The 20,942-nt window shown below is 38.4% G+C and overlaps 1 protein-coding gene across 1 annotated transcript; it reads right to left on the bottom strand.

Moving 5' to 3' along the window:
* Positions 1–14,243: 14,243 nt before the first annotated feature.
* Positions 14,244–18,238, bottom strand: LOC140947556 (pituitary homeobox 2-like). The gene is made up of 3 exons (XM_073396696.1): positions 17,859–18,238; positions 17,367–17,548; positions 14,244–15,916 (listed from the first exon to the last, which is right to left on the bottom strand). Exons 1-3 carry the CDS (start codon positions 17,959–17,961, stop codon positions 15,350–15,352), a joined length of 852 nt encoding a protein of 283 aa, XP_073252797.1. The 5' UTR covers positions 17,962–18,238; the 3' UTR covers positions 14,244–15,349.
* Positions 18,239–20,942: the final 2,704 nt, after the last annotated feature.

Genomic DNA, 20,942 nt, shown 5'->3' with positions numbered 1-20,942 from the left:
TTTGGCGAAACAAAACATCTATAGACAAGCTTTTGTCAAAGTCATAATGATACCCTGGATGATTCAGCGTGCCGATTCCTTGATTTCTTAATTTTAACTGAAATATAGTTAGCCAAAGGGCAATGGTGAACGCTGTTTAGCTTAGTGGTATTCGTTGTTTATTTCACAAGGCACTACTAAACACGGTTCGTACAGGTCATGAAAAACCTGCTGGAAAGTCATGGAATTTAATTGTTGGTCTTGGAAAGTCATAGAAAATTAAGTTTTGTTTGGTAGATAAGTTACTGCAGATGACAAGGCAAGGACAATTTAAGATAAAGAGGAGTAAGTAACCAGCGCAAACGGCACACATTTTGGTGGACACCAGAGTTTGTGTTTGTTGAACTATAAATACCCTAAAACAACTTAGGACAAGTTTTTAAAACTTTTGAATGTAACAGCTAAACTGAAGGCCTTGGAAAACTTAAAAAGGTCATGGAATTTGAAGAGCTCAAAAAAGAAAGAACCCTGGTAAAGATTTTAATCTTGCGCTGAAATGCTAAATTGTAGCATTTCAAGCAGGTATATGTTAATGGTACGGTGAGCACTCTCACGACATTTTCATCCATGGAGGGAGAAAAAAGGTTGTCGTAACAAATCCAAATCGTCAAAGACATGAAGTCATTTGAGAAAGTGAATTCTTGGTTAGATATAGTTTAACTGTTGCAAAAAGTGAACTGAGAAAGTACACTTTAAGCGGACTTCGATAATAGATCAGTGTACCAAATATGTGTAATAAATCATCGGACCCCTAGCAAGGCGTCTTCGTATTGCACCAATCTATATAATAAAATTGATAAGGTGGTGAAACACAGTTTTCTGTTTTCAAACGTTTCATGCCCTGAATTTTATTATTTCTTAAGTCTGCATTGAAGACTCACATGAACAAAATAAAAAGAAACCTATAGTTCCACAGGTACGATGTTTTTATCGAGAGTTTCGCGCGCTGTGTGAGGCGTGGCCACTCACGTTTCCACGAGAAACTGGGTTTAGAGAAATAGTTATGCCAAACTAACCCTTTTTAGTGGCTGTTTAGGAGGAGGGAGGAAGGTTCTATCACCAGTGAGATCCTATAAGGCGGATGATCCTAGTGTCATATGTATTCAGTTTACATGTAAAAGGTTGTACTTGTCCCTTGCGCTAGGATCTTTTTTCCTAGCTGAGAGAAAGGAAGCTACATCCTAGCACGAGGAAGATTCTAGTCTCCATGAAAACTGCTTTTCAGGCTAGGAGGATCCTAGTACTAGAGACAAACCAGACACAAATGGCGGCGGGTCGTTCAGTGGGTAATCACGACAATGATAGCTGCGGACAATTTTGTTTAGCGTTATCATGAGCTGATGAACAGCCAGCTGCTGTTGAAAGGTAGTTATTGACAAGGCCAGGAGCCCATATGGGCTCCTGACAAGGCAGAGGGACCCAAATGGCATGCTGTTTATTATTGTCACCCGCCAGCTTTAATTCCTCCTCTACTAGGTAATTACACGGACCGAAATCAGTTTCTGCATGTAAACCTAACAAAAAGTTGTTCCATCTCCTTTGATCTTCCTGGTGCTAGGATCTTGACCCCTCCATAAAAACAATCTCTTAGAGACAAAAGAGTCGGTTGCGCTAAAGCAAACGAAAAGAGGCTGAAGAAAGAGTTTGTGTAAACGGTCCCTTATGAAGATACCGATTTGTACAGCGATTAGTCAAGCAAATGTTCCTAAGGCAAGTTTCTCATTTTTTAAGACTAAAAAGGCACACAACCAGTTTTGATTCTTTTCAATTCGCTACAGTTCTAAAGTACATTTGCGTCGGCCTATAAAGTTTGTAACTGTCGAATTTTTAAGAAAGAAATCTTGACTCTAGCTATTTTGTATAAGTCAATTTCAATTGCTGGCAAAATCCTAATATGTTTCAGAATCCCTTCATTCGCGGTATTTGCTGTAATTAATAATATAATGTTATTATTAAATTCCATCTATGAATTATCGCCACGATCAGCTGTTACGAATTGTTATCTGCGGGCAGCGTTGTAATTCATCTTGTCAATTATGTGAACAAAACATAGTGTGTAACTCTTGTGGGGTCCACTTTTCTTAACATTGTCGAGTGTACATTGGATTAAAGAGTTTCTGTACGTAAAAGATCAAAAACAGAAAGCGAAACACGTACGCTAGCTTATTAGGAAATGCGAGCAGGTGAAAGGAAACAGGGAATGACCGGCACCGCTTCCTTCATCATTGAACTTGTGGTGTGGTCCATCAAACTCTGCGGAGCCGATAAACTTACAAAAGGCTTAACAGCAAAGTCACCGACATTAATTTATTTGTTCTTAAACTTCTTAGCGTGGAACTACACAGCTTTTTTTGGTGATTACTGTCACGATACCTTGTGGTTGAACATATATGCACTGTTTATCTCATCAATGACTCAATGAAGAGTAACAAGTCTTCGCGGTTGCAACTAAATTTAAGTTGGCCAATTGAGTTTTAAATGCAAGTCAAAGAAAAATGATGATGTTCGTAGAAGAATTTCTCTAGTGAATCGTAGTTTAACAGTGTTTATGATATTCTTACCTTGTCGTTGCTGGCACGCTTTAATTTGAAAGAAAACTTTAGTGGTCTGATTTCAAGAAACTATCAGATTTACTTGTAACACATTGCAACTTTGTCTTGGAAAGTCTTGTAGCATGGCCATCTACGATAGTATGCAAAACAGCGGAATTAAAGTAATACTCTACACTCTGGATGTGCCGAAAGCTTAATGAAATCCTAAGATTAACTTAAAATAAGCAAGGCGAGATTAAAGCTGAACTGTTTCTTTACGCCCACTCGAATCTACATGAGCAGTCGTGGAGATAGAAGAATTTGATATTTACGCGCAGAAGGACATGAAACAGTTGGAAAATGTCGTAGATAAGAGAAGCATTTTAAAGGACTTTTTTAATTCCACAAGCCGAAACAGTTTTTTTTTCTACCAAAGACAGAAACTGAGTTTATATCCACTGAAACCTTTCAGTGAACGATTTCCGAACCGAGTTATAGGTTGTTTAAATGCTTCTGGCTTCTTCCAAAATTAAGTTTGGTCCCAGCCGGAGAAGTAACTGATAATTTTATGTAGCTGATTTTTGGTCGTTCTTATGTAATATTGAAAAAGTCTTATACTTCCAATCTTCCCTTGAGTTCATTGCCCGGTTATTAGATTGACTACGGATTAGCCCCCCAGAGAAAAAAGACATGTTTACAGTATTATTGTAGCTTGTTATTTTAACTATCACACGAAATGACAGTCAAAGACTTTAACTACAAGGGCACATGTCTAACAACACATTGTGACTCTAAACGCTATCGGAAATTGTTCCAGTTGAAAGGATTAAGCGGCAATTATGCCAAACTTTAATGAAAGTCTTTGTACATCTAAACTCGACATCTTAACAACGTTTCTTTGACTCGGAAAGAGTGGTAAACTTTTCCAGAGTTACGCCCTGCTCAAAACTCTTCCTAATTTGGTTTAGCCATTTTCTCAAAGGATGGGACAAACTTTGCAGTTGATTTTTAGTCAACTGACTGAATTAATAAAATAATCAATGAAAATATATTTGAAATTTAGCGCCCTCGGGTTCAACAAAAAAGCATAAAAGCTAAATGAAACAGTTTATTGAATCTATGAATATTATATGTTGAAGCTTGTTGAGGAATGAATTGGTGACATCACTTAATATTAGAGAGTCTATTTTACCTTGTTCAACAACGTACGAGTAAAAAAACGAAAAAGAATCCTGAACAGTTGTTATTGGCCTAGGCTATTTAAATATAGATTTATTGAGTTATCAAATGAAGTCAGATTGATGGCCGATGCGATAAAATATTTACCGACAACGATCTTAAAGGGAATTAATGTTTTAATGATGAGCTTGTAAATCATGATACTGACATAACGTCACTTACTTAATTCCTAATAAAATGAAGCAAAAGACGCGCCTAAAAACAACGACTCTGCGAAAGTGGCGTCTGTTTATCTTAGCACAGAGCAAATGAAATCCTTCATAGGTTGAGTCTGCGTTCAATTCATAGAACGTTTTATTCCCAAGCTTTTAATAAGCTCTTGTTACACAAATGGAAGCGTGAATAGGTTATATGAGATAGTTCAGGTGCCTTTTTCACTTAGTTTCATATGAATATACAAAAAGCTTCATTATTTCGTGTTTTTTTAATATGACCGTACAAATTACGACACTTGAGTAGAAATTGCGCAGCCTGTAATGCGCGACTCGTAGTACCTCCAAGTTCTTACACATTTTCCTTAGCACAATGTAAGATCTACTCTTGCAAGAGATTTGTATAATATTTTTCTTTCGCGTATCAGAAAAAAAGTCAGATTTATTGCCACAACATTTTGTATCTCCCACTTCTTGATTTGTGACACCCTTCATGCATAGAGAATTAGTTTCATTCAGAAGGTTCATTGTATAACGAGTAAAAAATATCTCTTATTTACTTAGAGTATAAGAACTACAACCCTGGTCAAAACTCTTGGGACACTAACACAATAGCTCGTCAAATTGAGGCACCGGCCACCTTCCCTCCCCCCTTCCCCCCGGTGAAGTGTTGACACAATCAACACTGCTTGGGGGAGAGGGGGGCAGCAGAAATAGCCGCATATAACAACATCCCCAAGATTTTTTAAGAGGTAGAAAATGAGTTAATTTAGCAAAGTGCGTCTTTGTACCTAATTTCCTTAAGTGTGCCAAGATGTTTTGACCAAGCGGTTATAGTAAGTGAAAGGCTTCTAAGAGATCGTACACGTGCCGTCGGGGCCTCCCTATATGAATCTGTATTTTTTAATCACCACCCCCTTCGCATTTCAAGTAGAGAGGTTTTTACTTGCTTAATCCGACTGTCTGATGACACACGGACGCTCTGCTTCTCCGCTCTAGCTTTGTTTACCTGGCTCGTGCCAACAAGCACGAATGCCTAATCATTTTTATTTACATGCCACCATCAAGATTTTCAATAGCCCCAAAAGTCAGAACAAGTTTTAGATAAAACAAAGCCCAAAGGAACTGTGGAATATTATTGCACACATTTTACACATCACGAACATATTTAGATATTTGCAGGAGAAAAGATCATTTCTAGTCTGAGTCTCCTTCCGAATTGCGTAATAAAGTAGGGAACATCACCAAACCACTCTGCTTACTAGTTATTTGATTTTCTTTTCTGAATCAACTTCACGTCAGTAACAAGTGTGCTACCACTGGACAGCCTGTAAGGCCACTTTACTATTACTTGCTGTTACAATGGACCTCTTCAACTTGTATCTTTTGTTTTCCCAAAGTTTATAGATCATTTGATAATGCTCCTGAGAGAACTGTTTCAATCTTTCAAATCTCGTCTTATTCACTTGTAAATGTTTATGCAGGTCATTTTCGCTGTTCGACCTGATTATAATCTTGTGTTCTTCTTACCCTCTAGATATCAATTCGCGGTTGCCATGATCAGGGAAAACAACCAGAACAACGTGTGTCAAGGTGAGAAAATACCAGGAAATGTTTTGCCACTTTTACCCTAATCCCGATAGCGCGAAAAACACACAAGGAGAGAGTTAATAATAACTTTAATTAAGTGTCAATGTATTTAGCTTAACAGCTAGCTAATTGAAGACACTTTCCTTCGTTCTGGCACACTAATCTATTACATGACTTTTAAATTAATGATCTTACCAAAACCTAAAACTATATACAAATGTCCACGACTCAAAATTTACACAGGTCGCAGCAGTTACTATTATTATCTATATGGCTCGAAAGGTCCACGCCGCGTGTATGTTCACCTTGAATGCTTTGAGGCTTGTCAAGTTTCTGAGCTCACTACTGACCTCTGACCAAATGAAAGGTCCTTGGTAGCGCAGCGAATGCCTCCCATAGGCCACTGTATCAAAGCGGGGTAGTTCAAAATCACAGTTTCTTAGGCGTTGGTGTGTACTTTTGATCGTGAATAACTCAGATACACACCTTGGCGTCATCCCGTATTTTACTTTATACATTAGTATTGCAGTGTCTTGCAGACCCCTGTTATAAAGCGTAGGCAGCTTGGCGCGAGTGAGGAGTTCCTCGTACGTTTCCGTTTGAGATTTATATACTGCGCGCAGCGCACGCTCTTGGATGCGCTCGATTTTTCTGCTATCAGATGATTTGCAGAATTTCCATACTAAATGACAGTAAGTTAAGTATGGCAAGATGGATGACTTGAATAACATTAAATTCGCGTTACAAGGTATTAAGTTTCGCAGACGTACAAGCATTCCTACTTTTTGGCTAGCTCTTATACATAACTCGCTAATATGACCCGCAAAGTTGAGATTTTCGTCAATGAATACTCCTAGTAATTTTATTTGCTCTGCTTTCCTGACGTCATGATTATCAATGTTCAAAGTTTTATCGTCATTCTCTGCATCGATATTCCTGGAATTGACGGTTACGGACTGGAACTTCTCCGGATTAGCAAGTAGAAAGTTGTTTTTATACCAAGACGACGCTAAGTGGCCCTGTGTTTTGAGCCTTGATTCTACAGTCCCATGAGTCTCACCAGCTGATGGTATCAAGTTCGTTCAAGCTTCTCCGCTGACCAACCTCGTTCCCAGAGCGCTTTTCCCTGGCCTTGGAAAAACGCCCTAGGGACGAGGTTGTTCCGCTAACCACTCTAGCTACGGCGGTGGCTTGAGAATTCGCTTAAGGGAATTTGAAAAGTGCAAAGAATGTGACAGAAAACAACCAAACGTCATCACAAGAAGGCAGAAAAAGGCGTACCGTTTTCGCTGGCTGAGTTTCAGTAAATGTGGTTTTGCCGTAAAGCAATAATATTTAAGAAGAAAAACGTCTTGCTCGAGCAGTCTTTGGCTTTCTCCAGAAGATCACAAAAAAGATTTCCCAGGAACTGTTCACATCGTAGCCTGGCAATTTCTCAGACTTGTCTGAAGCCTTTCAGGCAAGCAAGTTCAATTGCTCAGCAATACTGCCAGCCGTTGCACACACCGGCTCGCAGCTTGAAATAATCAAAGCAGAAAGCTCTGCCTTGGATTCCCTGGAAAAGCGGGACTTTGGTGGCATCGGATTCATTGTCACAGTCGTGAAAATGTCCAGAAAGGATGAGGATGAACTTTTTAGCATTCAGGGCAAGTACATTGATATCTTCATGGATTAAGAACGTTGTCAAACGTTTTGAGTCTTTAGAGAGTTATGGTGTCTTGTTACCTTTTGGCATATTTGATCCGGTTTTAGTGTCTGGAAGTGATGATGCTATAGTTTCAAAACGTATGAAAAAGAGAGTAATTTCCTCAGCTCCCTGCAGGCGAGGGAGTAAATACCAGGTTACAGTGCTTGTTGAACCAAATGAAGTAGCATCTAATAGAATATTAAAAGCAGAAATGCAAGAATGAGTAAGGAAGGGCAGCTCTACAGCATGCTTCTTCTCCCTGCCGTCGAAGAACAGAGCGAATCCCCATCCTTTTTTAGCATTATGCTTTACTTTGACCAGGTCCCCTTGAACTGGCCAGTGTGGCCATGTGGGGGTCATTTGGTGCCTCAGTTTAGCTGACACTATCCCCCTTACTAATTTCCGTAACTGAGTTGTCGCAAGTTTTTCTGTTCTGTTCAGTTATCATGTACTTGCCTAGTCATCTCTGCTTTTCCCAGTAAAACTGCTGTTGGAAAATAACTGGAATTTGAAAACAGACTCCTGTGTAGATTTATCTTAAAGCTTTCTAGTAAGGACTGAGGACACTGCCCCAAAATGCACCAGATGCAAATATTTGAAGCCGAAATTTTCAAAATATTCAGGGGGCGCATTACCACGGACCTCCCAGCCCGACAAGGTCCTCCGGTCCTTGCTTTGTGTTATGGGTTTCGCCGCTTCGGGCTTTGCTACCTATCACTCCAGACACATTGCCTTGTGCTCAAAAACAATTTGACCGGGGCGGGCTGTCTCTATCATATGAGTTATGATGGCATTTACTCTAAAAATTTGGTATGGATTGTGCCAGGGGGGTTACTTGGGTTAATTTTTGCTGGGTATGTGCTGCTGGCCTCTCAGAAACCCTACCCCATTATAGTCTATTCTGTATAGACCCTATCAAAGACAATTTGGGAAAATGTAATTTTCGCGATCCCAACGTAGTAACTCTGTTTATGCATCTACTTTATAAAGCCTTTTAACTAGGTCATCCTGAAATGAATTGGCACTTTGGTTAAACTTGATTGTAGGAACCCAATTTTCACTACTAATAGCGGCAACAAGGTGAAATTTGAGATGGGCTGAACTGTAAACTTGGTTTATTATAAGAACAAGCGATTCACTGAAATCCAAATACATTTAAAAATTCACTAAGTAAAACGAAATAGAAGTCGAATTACAACAAATGCAAAGGCTTAATGAAACCTGAACAATACTCACAAGTTTTCTCGTGCCTTGTCCACTAATAACTGAAGAAAAGCCTTCTTAGCAAGCATAAATAAAACTGAACTCAAACAGAACCATGTGCTCAACCTCGTCCCCAGTTTCCCTGGATTGGAAAGAAAATCGCCCTGGGGACGAGGTTGCCATGTGCTTTTTCTGAAACTCGATACCTAAATCGTAATTACGAACCATGAAGTCAGTGGTCAACGTTATAAGAGACTCACTGAAATGTCAGCGTTTAAATCAAGAGGCTCGGTCACTACATTAATGAAGTAAAAATCTTGGATCATTATGTGTTCCTGGAAAACTGTCCACCTACCCCTCCCCTAAGCCAATACCCATTTTTATATCCCTACCTACCTGAATCCCCTAAATCCGAAAATTTGGGATCCCATTCTAGCAACTCCAATGAAAATGCAACCCCTTTATAGTCAATCCAGCCGTGAAAATGCGACCCCATCCAGCGGCACATCCCCATTAGCCTATTACTAGGAAGTATCCCCCCTCCCAGGGGGATTGTGTTACTGTATCGATGACCATTCACTGTTCTTCGTTACTAATCGATGACTGAAAATATTGTGGTCTATAGATTATTTTATGATTACTCATTCATCTTCGGCAGTAATCAATACTAAAAATCAATACCCGTCGATTACCTATTGATTACTCATTGATTTCATTGATGTCATCGAAAAATTACGTCTCGTTGTAACCGCAAGGAATAACTAAAAGTGGGGATAATTGCGATTGATTGACATACTTGCGAAATTTCGTTTCCTTTGAGACAAATTTTCTGCCAATCGCGGAAAGAATAATCTATTTTTTTCATTTTGGTGAAATAAGTAACAGACAAACTAGGAAATTGAAATAGCACCCGTTTGGGGTAATCTATAGGTTCAGTTTTTCAAAGAAAACTGAGACATTTATCATCACTTTTTGGAAGGAATATATTTTTGGGTGATTGTTGAAGGACTGTCAGGCAGCCTTGGTTTGTCCTCCATGTTGAAAAACTCATACTGGGAACGAGGTCGATCCCATTTAACTCGTGAACAATGCTTGGGGAGTCTGGAAAGATTGTGCCTCGTTTGCATAATTGAATTCAAACGTAGCCTGTGCCATGTCCTCGGTCGGTGCCGTCGAGAAAAAAGCGGGGGCGAGCAACGAAAAACGGCGGTAAGAGAGAAGGGGAGAGCCTTCAAGCATTTTTTATAAATGCCTCAGCCCACTTCCAGGAAAACTATTTGTCGTGTCAAAATGTGCAGTTGTAGGAGGGTTTCACACGCCCGCCACGTTTGTTTGACTCTGCGTTGTGATTAACGTAAGTGTTGACGTAAACTGTCAAAATCGATCGACAAATCATAGAGTGCACCAGGAACTGGTAAACCGGAATAAAATATTGAAAACAATGCTTACAAGTTCCTCTTCTCTTTCTCTCCCAAGCCCCCCGCGGTTTTCGAGCAACTTTGCTCGATCCGCTTTCCCGACTATCTTGGAGCTATCGTCTTAACGGCGCTCAAGGCATTGTTGGCACTCTTCCAACATAGTTTAATAGGAGTGTACGCGGATACATCATTTATCACGTTGGTACACATACAAAAAACATATATAAGAAAATACTTGGCTACTTCCGCCATTAGGTCTATTTTTGTCTTCAGCATGCAACCGGCGGTGATAAGAACGGTGTAAGCTTTTTTTAATCCAAGATAAAATTTAAATATCTTTCTTGTAGTCGGCCCGAAATGATTGCTTTTGGACTTAATTGTCTTAACTATTCGTTTTTGTTACTGCTTACCGGAGCTGTTTTGACGTTGCCGCAGCAACAGAACTATACAACACTTGATTTTTTTTCCGGACGTGTTAGGAAAAGCTTATTAGGATGTAATGGAAATAGAAAGGAGGTCACCCATTAGTTTAGTTTTTGTCAGGTAAAACGTTCGAGTAAAAAAAAACAACTTACCATGCAAAAAGGCTAAGAAAAACATGTTCTTCAGCCATCGAGATAAGAATGGTGGTTTTAGGAAATGAAACCATAAAACCTGCAAACAATCTATTGCATCACGGAACGTAGTGTCTTGTTGATTTATCAATAAATTAATTCACTGAACAGAAAAAGTAAATTTATTGACCCCCCCAAAAAAAAACATTCCAGCAGTACGCTTTTAAGTTTGTTAAGCTTCGAAAGGTTTACGGATTTTTTTTATTGGTTATCGTTACTTTCTAAATATTCCTGTGTACAAAACAGAAATCTTTCGTGCGATAAATTAAAGCGATAAGCTTGATTAACTGGACCAAAAACCAATGAAATCTCTTTTGTACCAAACCATCTGTGTGTTTCAAAAGATGTTTCGCCAACAATTGACTGCGTTGGCTAAAAGTGAACAATAAAACTTCGATCTTCTTGCACGTAATGAAAAACACGCTGAATGATACTTGAGCTTGCCGTTTTGAAGCAGAGAAGTAATAATTCACACATTCCAATCAAAACGTTTTTTTTCACGATTTATAAGGTTGAAATTTCTTCCTTAAAGATATTTGCTGGTTAACATGTTCAAAAAAATACCTATCAATTACCAGGCATAACGATGAGATCACGTATGTTTTTTTCTCATGTCTAGATATTGATCGGCCTTTTACAAAGCCCGATTTCCTCTCTACTATGTGCATAAGATGGTACTTGGAAAGGCCACTTTTAAGCATCACTGCAATATTTAAATTCTTGATCTGATTGTTATATATTTTGATTCTCTCTTACAGTTCTAAAGTCCAAATAATAAGGCTGGTGTCAACTAATAAAAAAAAAAAATTCAAGTCAGAGTTCATCTTGATTATACAAATTACCAAATCTTCGCTCGGTTGGTCGAATTTCCTATGTGATGAACCCATTGTTAATAGGCACTATTAGGTGCGTCATATATGAAGTTCGCCGTTCAAACCGGGTCTACTGGTGTCGCTTCCACTTTCTGCATCCAAATGATTTTCAAAGACTTTGAAAATAACAGTTTACTTCTTCACGATCGTTCGGTTTGATGGGCAGTGCGTGGAAATGCGGTACTTAGTAAAATTCTGCCATAATTCAGTCATTAAAATCATTTTACGATTGTTTACCAAGCTGTTAATTCCTGGTTTGTTTACGTACTCACGAAAATGTCGATCGTTTTAAATAGACAGCTAACATTTTAGTGTTATTCAACATAAACGTACAAGCCAAACAATAAGAAATGATTTCTTAGTGGCACTGTAACCAGTAGTCTAGCATTGGCTGCAAAAAAAAAGAAAAGAAAAAACCTGGCATAGCATTAGGCAAGGCGAGGAAAAGCAACTGAAGCAGACTGATCGCAAAGTAATTGCGTATCATTTTGATTTAGCTAGAAAAGTTTAAGTTCGATTGGTATCACTCTTGTATGTTCCCAAAAGCTCTTTTAAAAGTCTTTCCAGGCAGCCTGCAAACGAATGATTTATTACTAGTCCCTGGATTTGTCTGGTAACCACAAAGACATAACAGCAAATGTCTGCATAAAATGCAGAGGCGCAAATGTTTGAAATAAAATATATATCAGTCTATATTTTTCTTTTGAGCAATAGAGGTATTTATTTTATCCCTTTTAATGGCAAAAATATCCAGATAATGTATTTTAACTGTGCTTTGAGTTACTGGAAAATGAATTTCTGCGAATGCTTTTATTTAAACAAGTTATTAATTCATCATGGTTTGGTCGGCGTCCAGTTAATTAACTCTAAGTCAAGTAAAGCTACACCGACAAAGTCGCAAGATTGTTCTGACTTTATCTACATTGAAACTGTTCTTTTCGGGAAAACTCAGCTGCTTGAGAACACATTACCACAGTGCATTACTTTTTTAATAGTATCATTGTGCATTGAATACGCAAGTCTTTGCTGAATACCATTTCCGACCACATTAGCATTTATTATTTCATTTACAGTCTACAAAAAATAAGACGGTTATTGTTTAACTTCTCGAAAAATACACAATATTCTCGAGTGAAAAATGATATTTTCATAAAAGCCACGCTAAATAAAATTTTCAGGTGGACGTAATCACATGATTTAGATGTTAAACAGTACTCATATCTGTTTAGCTTACTTTTCGATTTGACTTAAAGAAAAGTATCACCTATACATTCTATGTCAAATTATATAAATTGTACTTGTTTATTTAAAAGGAAAAACTCTTTCGATTCCGTTCTTTAACTATATAATCTTTCTGTTGTGGGCAGAAAAAATGCTGTGAATTTAGTTTTGAGTGTAATAAATTTAAGATTAAAACAATAAAAAAATAATGAAGGAAATTTGTAGAGGACTAGCAACTTTTTTTTCCAGTTGAAACTCTTTGCACATCCAGTTACATACTGCCTTAAAAGAGAAAAATATTAAAGGTAAACAAAACAATTAAGACAAAAAAAAATAAATATGATGGACTTAAAAACTACCCGGTTTATAGCAGGAAAGCCCTTGATAAAGTTTATGAAACTGATGATTTAAAATAATCGTAGAATTTAACCCAAGGAAAAGCAGTCCTTTTCTAATTGTAATTAATAAGGATTTCGCAACTTGCCTTTTTTTCGTTTTGGATAAAAAATAAAATTAATCAAAGCTAAGAAATACATGATAATTTCATTGGATAGAAGAAGAAGATAACAAGTTTGTGGCTTAAATTCGGAACGCTCAACAGCGATTCTTATTTATCTATTTATTTCTTTTGACACCGTACGTGTAAAGGGAAAATTCAACTCTATTATGAATCAAATTTGCATGGGTTATGTGAAAAGCGATTTACAAATGTGTGATCAAAAAAAAGCTGCTATCAATACTCAAGCAGATGTAGAATCCTCGCAGGCCATTGTAGTAGCATGTAACGAAAATTTCTAGTGCATCAGAACTGCGTTGTAATTAAGCAAGTACGAAAAATTAGGAAAGACCACTTTGAGAGCGAAAAAAAAAACTCATGAACATAAACTTTGTCTCAAACTGATATCATCGACAATTGTTGCTGCTAATATTTTTTGAGCATCCGATACTATTGAAAATAGTTGTATCACCGGTTTGGAGAAGCAGTGGGAAGTCAGCGCTTTCTGCTGTCAACCCTTCCTGGAAATTGGCGCCCCAAATTAACCGAAGATTCCAAAGTTTGATAACTTTTCGATCCTGTCAGGTTATGTTCAGTAAACAAAGATGGTTTCCAAGCGCCGAGTTGCGAACGACTCCATATTATCTTTCTTTTTACAGGTCTATAGTTTTGTTCTTGTTTAGCCAAGAGGAAAAGCGAGACAGGCTTATTTTAGTTAATTGAATGATGTCGGCGGAATATTAAACAAACTGTCCTTTCGTCTCTTTTAGAACAACAAAAGTCGATTTCGTGCAAAATACACCTTCACCGAAAGAAGGCAATTAAGCTACTCGGAAAAAGACGTTTTGTGGACAGCTTTGATATATTTATCTTATTTTATCAGATACATCAAAGTAATGGTCCTATTTAGCGGTATCCGTCCGGCAAAGAACGCATATTTATCGCTTTTTGACATTCATAGTTAATAGAATTGAAAACAGCTATTTTCAATAGGTTTCTGTCTTCATTTGCATTTTCGATTTTCATATTTCATCCTGGCGTTTCCACGTTCTTAATGGTTTCAAGCAAACAGAAACAAAAATAACCTTGTTTTTGTACGATTTCTCTTCTTCTGAAGGCAAGGTATAAAAAGATGTCGAGTAGCTTCCTAAGTCGAAAAGATATGCGGCTTCTTAAAGTGCTGAAAACACTTACACAATAAGACTCTTTCTTTTGTTCTAGCCTGTGAAAAGAGTGTATATTAACCACACAAAGACTACGCACAACATATAGTGTTTTATTGACTGTACAAATTTAAATACAGCTGAAAATTCCCAGGATAAAACAACCAGGCCTCTAGAGATTGCATTAAAATGTTGTCGCATATTTTGCGGTGGTCCTTGTATGAATTTAAATCAGTTCATCTTGCGAAATCTGGTAATAAACTTTAACGCGCGCTTTCCTAAAGTGTCTGTTACAACAAACTAACGGGTGTGTCGCTGGCAAACGCGTGCGAGTTGTGACTTCTCACAGCTAAGATTAAAAAGGAAAGACTTATTCATTTTAGTTAGCACTTTTCAACAGCTCATCGTCTTATACAAGAATGGTTTGATATTACCTTAATAACTTAGTCAATGTAGTATGGATTAGGAAGCGAGAACTACACGGGACCGAACAAAACCATTATTAGGGAACGCTTATAACCACTATCAAAACGTTCTTAGGTCAATGAGTTGATAGATTTAGACGCATTAACTTGAGCAAATACACGAAAACTATTCGTTTCCTTCTTCTAAGAATATGCGCTGAGTGTCTACCTAGAACAATAAAAATTTGAATGTCGGTGAAGCATAAGATAAAGTTGCGTCTACAACACAGAATACTTGTGCAATTTTAACTCTATCCAAGGAAAAAATTCAGGCAAATCTACGCGTTTTTATAATCTCTACTACTTTAGACACCTTGTTCACCGAAATCTATCGATAAACTACTTTAATAGATCTTATTTCACCAAGCTTAAACTTTGCAAACAATTTCTATTCAACATTAACTGAAACGCCCTTGGAAACCTCAACTGGATTGATGTATTAATTCCAAGAGAATTGTTTTCGCTGTTTAATTAGTTTAGTTCTCTTGGCATGACGGTTTTTAACCATTAAACTGTTTTTTAAAAAATCTTTCTTCTGGCTATGAATCGCCTGTCATTTGAAAATCACTTTAAACAACTGAAATATTTTAAATTTCATAATCTACGTGCAATCAATCAGACGAGCTCCTCGGTTTCATTCTTGGCGGTTCTTGCTTTGTTCTAAATATTTATCGGGATTTCGGCCATCCCGTACGGGAAGGAACTGTACGTCGACTGAGAATAGTTCGGATGATGGTTCACAGAGGAACTTTTACCTTTAAAATATACCGAGCCCTGTTCTTGATACCCATAAGCTGGTGGATAGCCGCACGGCACGCTCGGTACACTAGAAGAACTAGCGGCGTATGAAGATCCATTATCGCTTGACATGGGAGTCGAGAACGGACTCAAGGAGCTTGATATTTGCGGTGGAACCGGACACGGCTGAGGTATTTGGCTGAACGAATTATATCCCAGACTGCTACTTGACTGCTGTAAAGAACTGTAGCCTATGCTTGACGCTCCTTTGCTCCAGTAGTTTGTGCTGTAATTAGGATAGACCGACGGTGGTGTGTCTGAGCTTGTATCGTAGCGAATGGAGCTGGTTCCTTCGAAGAATGCGTTAACGCCTTGAATGATTCCGTTAACGCCTTGAACCATTCCGCTGCTTTTATCTTGACAGGGGAAATTTGTCGGGTTGTTCTTCTCCTTCTTTCGCCATTTTGCACGGCGATTTTTGAACCAAACCTGAAATAAAAAAGTTTATGTCAACACTGTTGTCTTTTCTTTACCATTGTCTCTTTGCATGTACATTAATGTACGGACACATTAGCTTAGAAATGTAATGCGCAATTTGCTTTAATGTGTTGATAAATTGTAGTGAGGGTTTTGTGAAACTCGCTTTTAATAAAATGAGATACAAACACAAAGGTTTCACATTTATTTAATATTTTACTTAAAAAACAAGCGTTTCTTCTTGCTGAAAACCAAGTATTGACGGGTTCGTGAACATTTTTTGAAAGCGGTTACAGATATTAAAATCAAAGTGCTGCGCAATAAAAGCAGACTAAAATGTCGACGAGTCACTGTTTTCGGAAAGCCTTGTTAAGTCCACACTTTTATCCTTCGAATTGAAGTGTCAAAAGTGAAATGAGTTCCACCAAGTCTTTTTCACACGTTTGATTTTGTAATTGGGCTGTTTTCACAAAGAGAACGGATCGAACTGTAAACGTCTCCCAATATTTCTAAAAGAACACTACACCATATCGCTGGATTTTCTATATTTCTCCGTTGCCGTTCTTAAACAAATGTATATTCTACATTGATTCTTCGTCGATTTCTATGGCCATTTGAGAAATTCACCTGTCCTCGCTAATCGCGACAATACAGGTACAGTTGGTATTCAGGTATTTGCAAAGGTGTTAACACCGAAAGCCTTCCAGTTCTATCATCTAGGTGGTACGAAGGTTTAACGGGACAAAAAGGCTTAAAAAGACGTCGCGTTTAAGCGTGACACTTTAACCTTTTCGAGCTACGTTTGCAATTTCCAAAGCTAAATGGCCAGAAAAGCGAAGGCGGGCAGATTTGTTACTGCCAGGTGGTTCTGAAACGGTTTGGCGAATCCTGCGGTAAACAATATAATTGCACGGAAATACAACTTGAAGAAATGCATTAAAAAAGCAAACATCTTGACGATATTCGTGTCTTTAAAGTGATTCTAATCCCAATTTGCTAGTTTTTCTTCGCGATGCAAACGTTTCGATGTCAAAGAAACCGAGCGCAAGCTATGATTAAGATTTCGTTAATGGAAGTTACCATTAGTTTGAATATGGTCCAGGCTATTCTGTGGTATGGTTAATAATTTACGCGTCGAGTACAAGCACAAGCAGCTTGCTCGCCATTTTTTCATTCCCTACTCAAAATGCAAAACTTAAGTGGCGCTTGTTTTAATGCAAACAAACATGGCATGTTCCTTGTAAGCTTAGCGATAATAAAACGCGACTTCTTTGTTCAGTGATGGAGTTTATATCCAGGTTGCTAGCAAAGGTCTGTGGGATTTTGCCGAATATCGCGCAAAAAGCAACCGTTCAACTTCCATGCCTGCATTTCAATTATTTAACACCAACCAACCAAGCTACTGGGACTTCGCCCTTGGGAACGCGGGTCCAGGATCCGCATAGACTGTTTGTCTACCTACCCTTACTCTCGCTTCTGTTAGACTTGTCCACAGCGCAATATCTTCTCGTACAGCCATATCTGGATACCGATTTCTGGCGAACATCGCCTCCATCTCTTGCAGCTGATAGGACGTGAAGTGCGTTCGCTGTCTTCTCTGCTTTCGTTTCGGTTTCACGCTTTCTCCATCTACAGACGTGCTCTCTGTTGAAGAAAACGTAAACAGCGTTCATCGAATGATTAGCATCTTCCGGCGGTAATAAGTGCGGCATAAGTATACAATGAGCAAGAAAGAGCGCACAGCCCCTTCTTCCTGGAATGTCGCTTTAGTGTGTATATTGCGCGTCGAAAGACACGTTCGCACTTTCAGTTGTGAGGAGAAGTAAGAACTCATATTGTTGTTTCAGGCAAGATTAACACTTAATCCCTGAGAAATCCTGAACTAATTAGAACTTAGTTATTTAGAAGCCTGGAGAGTAATCTACGTTTCTTCCTCCCTAGAGGAAAATCTTACGTTGTATAGAGTCCGTGCAGCACTTGTCTGACAAGTCTTTGCTGGGCTGATTGTTGTTAACGTCGTATGGTGGCAATTCCGGCGAATCCCTTGGTGAACTCATTTTTCTTAGGCTGTGAAATTTCTCTGCACGAAGACTTCTGGTGGTAGCTAAAGGGAACTTGAAGTGAGTCGCCCAAGGCGCTAAGCTGGGCCTTTGGTGGGGCTTGATTGTAGGAGTTATCTAGAATGTTATAGGTTCGGCTGCGATCCAACCGGCATACGTCCAAATTGGGTATGAGACTTTCTGCGTCACTGACTTTCTTTACAAACTGTACGTGGAGGCTGCAAAGAACTGTCAGCCAATCACAGTCCAGCTTTATTATAAATAAACTCATATCTATATTAATTACATTTTAACGCTTTCAATTGTTTAGTTTGAAAAATACTTCGCAAATGTCAATTGCGGTCTGGGGCGCCGACTCTTTGTAAGGTGCCGTTGACTAATTATCCGGCGCGCAATTTCATTCACATCTCGGCGAAAGCAGGCGAAGCAACCACGAAACCTCGAAGAATCTCGTTTCAGTTTGAGTAACTGCGACCATCGGGCACGTAAGACAGTTAAAAAAAGCGATCGTTGTTCGGAAAGATTTTTCTAGTTTTTGACAAGGCGCGCTATTGGACGAAAGAGCATGTCTGTATTTTACTTAATAAAGTATCGTATACCTAATAATGTGTAAATAGACTTGACTGTGCTAGCGCGAACAGGCAAAACAACTTGACAAGAATTCGTTGATTAAATTTTATTCAAGTGCTTCATTGTCGAACTAATTCGCTTTCATGGCCACTATCGAGCTGTAATTAGGCGAACTGTGATTTGATTTGCAAACCGTTTGACTTTGAGCTAGCAAGAAGCCTTTTTCTGTCACTCTTGTCTTGCAAGCAATTGTAAATTCAAGTGCCTTTAGGCCGTTGTCAAACATTTTAGTTACAGCCAAGTGTCGATCTAATATAAGCAGAACAAAATCTAGAATTAGCTCTTTAAAAACGGTGTCGAGAATTTTTTTCTCCGCATTTCTAAATCACGGCGTTGCCTGGTACAAATGTATTTCTTATTAGATTTTTGAATGTTTGTTTAACACACAAAGGCAAAATTTTCGTGAAGTCAAAACTTTATTAAAGGCCATGTATCGATTAATTCGTTATAAAAGACAGTGAAGAGTAAACATATCGCTTTGTGCTGTCTACAATGAACAGTTTATTAAATTCGGCCTTAGCACCTTTCGCAGAATTGTTCCATTGATGTAGTTTTGTCGTTTTATTACATTTACAATAGCCTTTCGTTGTGCAAAAAATTCGCGAACGAAAATTGTTCATGAGTTCATGCAAAATGTGAGTTAAAAAATGTTATTTGATACTTGGGTATCACTTACAATAGATGACATGGAACTAGGATTCGGTATCGCTTTAGCACACATCACATCAGAACGTTTTGCGTAAAAGCAGCTTTAAATGTGTTTTGGTGAAAATAATGTTTTACGCCGAAAACTTGTTAATATTCATTATTTGCTGAGCAAGTTCCTCTACCGACAGAGCGGGTAATGTTTACAAGGAACAGTTTTTGCTTTATTTTTTCCTATTACGTCAATCGCGTCAGGACAGTAGCTAGCTCCAGCGTTAGTCAGCTTTGAGCCAGTTCATAGCTTAAGGAAACAGCAATTGTTCGATTTAGTACACCTTCTAATCTTCTCACTGCCCAGAAAATTATATTCGTCAAATACTTAAGGCCTATCCATGTTGTTCGTCGGCTTGCTCTATGGTTTGCTAATTAGTTATTAATCTCGAGAAAAGCTAACAAAGATTTTTTAATTAACTAGAAACACTTTACAAAATGGTAGAGGTAAAGCTTTCTTCCTGCAGTATAAGCTCCTAAACTGACTATGTGTGCTGAACTAAAATGTCCCTTAAAAGTCACCAGTTGAGGCGGTAATCTGTTTTTAAAAGCCACGGCGTGTGTGTTTATATTCAGGATAAGAGCGACAGCAAACAATACAAACTGTTTAAATGCATGGGACGCACTTCCTTTCGAAACGGTGTTGTCCACCGGGTGATCACTGCTACCAGGCTCTTGCTGCTACCATAGTCCGGTGTTTTTTTCTTCCTTTTCGAACGCTCGTGTATTAATTGAAAAGAAGAGCAATCGTTACTGATTCAGAGGGTAAATACCTCATGGACAGTTCTTCTCGATATTGATGAAATGAAATGCCAGTCACTAAAAGTATATTTTATGAATGATTAACGTTTGGTTCCACTCAGGAATAGAAGTGATCGCCAAGAAAGAATGGCATTGTGCTATGGGGAGATATTCAGACCCATTTGGTACAGTAGTGTGATTTAAAGAACTGAGAACTTTTAAGGATGACTAAATTTGTGTTGTTAGGTCTTCAATACTTAATCATTCTTTTAATAATAAAATAGACCTCTTTTATGAGAACTGATAACTGTAAGCGGCACCTACAGAAAATATTCCGAGCGAACACTGCGATAATTTTGTGTTGTCTTCCTCTTGTTTGACTCAACAAAGGAAGCTGTCTATTTGATCTTACTTTTTTTTCTCCAGAACGGATCTTTGAAGCCAGGGTACCTAGGCAGCCTTTGGTATCTTGCTTCGTTGCCCCAAACAAAAAAAGATCCGATCATTCTATAGAGAGGGTTGTGGTTACATCCTCCTTTGAATTCTTTACAACTTCACGATTAGCACTCACTTCGTCTTGATAAAACTATATCTTTCTATTCGACTTTACTCTCTTAAATTAAGGCATGTATTATCAGGCGAAAAATTGCAATCTGAGTATAAGCTGCGAATTACAGACAACCGCTACAAATCCTGGGCCGAGTTTTTCGAATTTTGATGACTTCTAATCCTGCTTTCATTTTACCGGTAACTGGGCCTCTGGTTGTCTTGGTAACTAGCCCAGGATTTCACTCCGTAATCCGTGTCGAACAACTCTACTCAGGTCTGTATAGGTACATCTAACATAATTTACGTATGTCAAACACTGACGGTGAGTGTAAGAACTGAGTGTCAGCCCAATGAAAAAAACG

The sequence above is a fragment of the Porites lutea genome, chromosome 9 (assembly GCF_958299795.1).
Source record: "Porites lutea chromosome 9, jaPorLute2.1, whole genome shotgun sequence".
NCBI classification, from domain to species: domain Eukaryota; kingdom Metazoa; phylum Cnidaria; class Anthozoa; order Scleractinia; family Poritidae; genus Porites; species Porites lutea.
This window is presented reverse-complemented; position numbering and strand designations above follow the sequence as displayed.

Excerpts from the sequence above, each read along its gene's own strand:
- LOC140947556 (XM_073396696.1), bottom strand. The coding sequence starts at position 17,961 with ATGAGTTCACCAAGGGATTCGCCGGAATTGCCACCATACGACGTTAAC. Across the intron at positions 17,549-17,858 it reads CTGCACGGACTCTATACAAC|AGAGCACGTCTGTAGATGGA; the intron begins GTAAGATTTTCC and ends TTTCTTCAACAG. Across the intron at positions 15,917-17,366 it reads TAACAGAAGCGAGAGTAAGG|GTTTGGTTCAAAAATCGCCG; the intron begins GTAGGTAGACAA and ends TTTTTATTTCAG.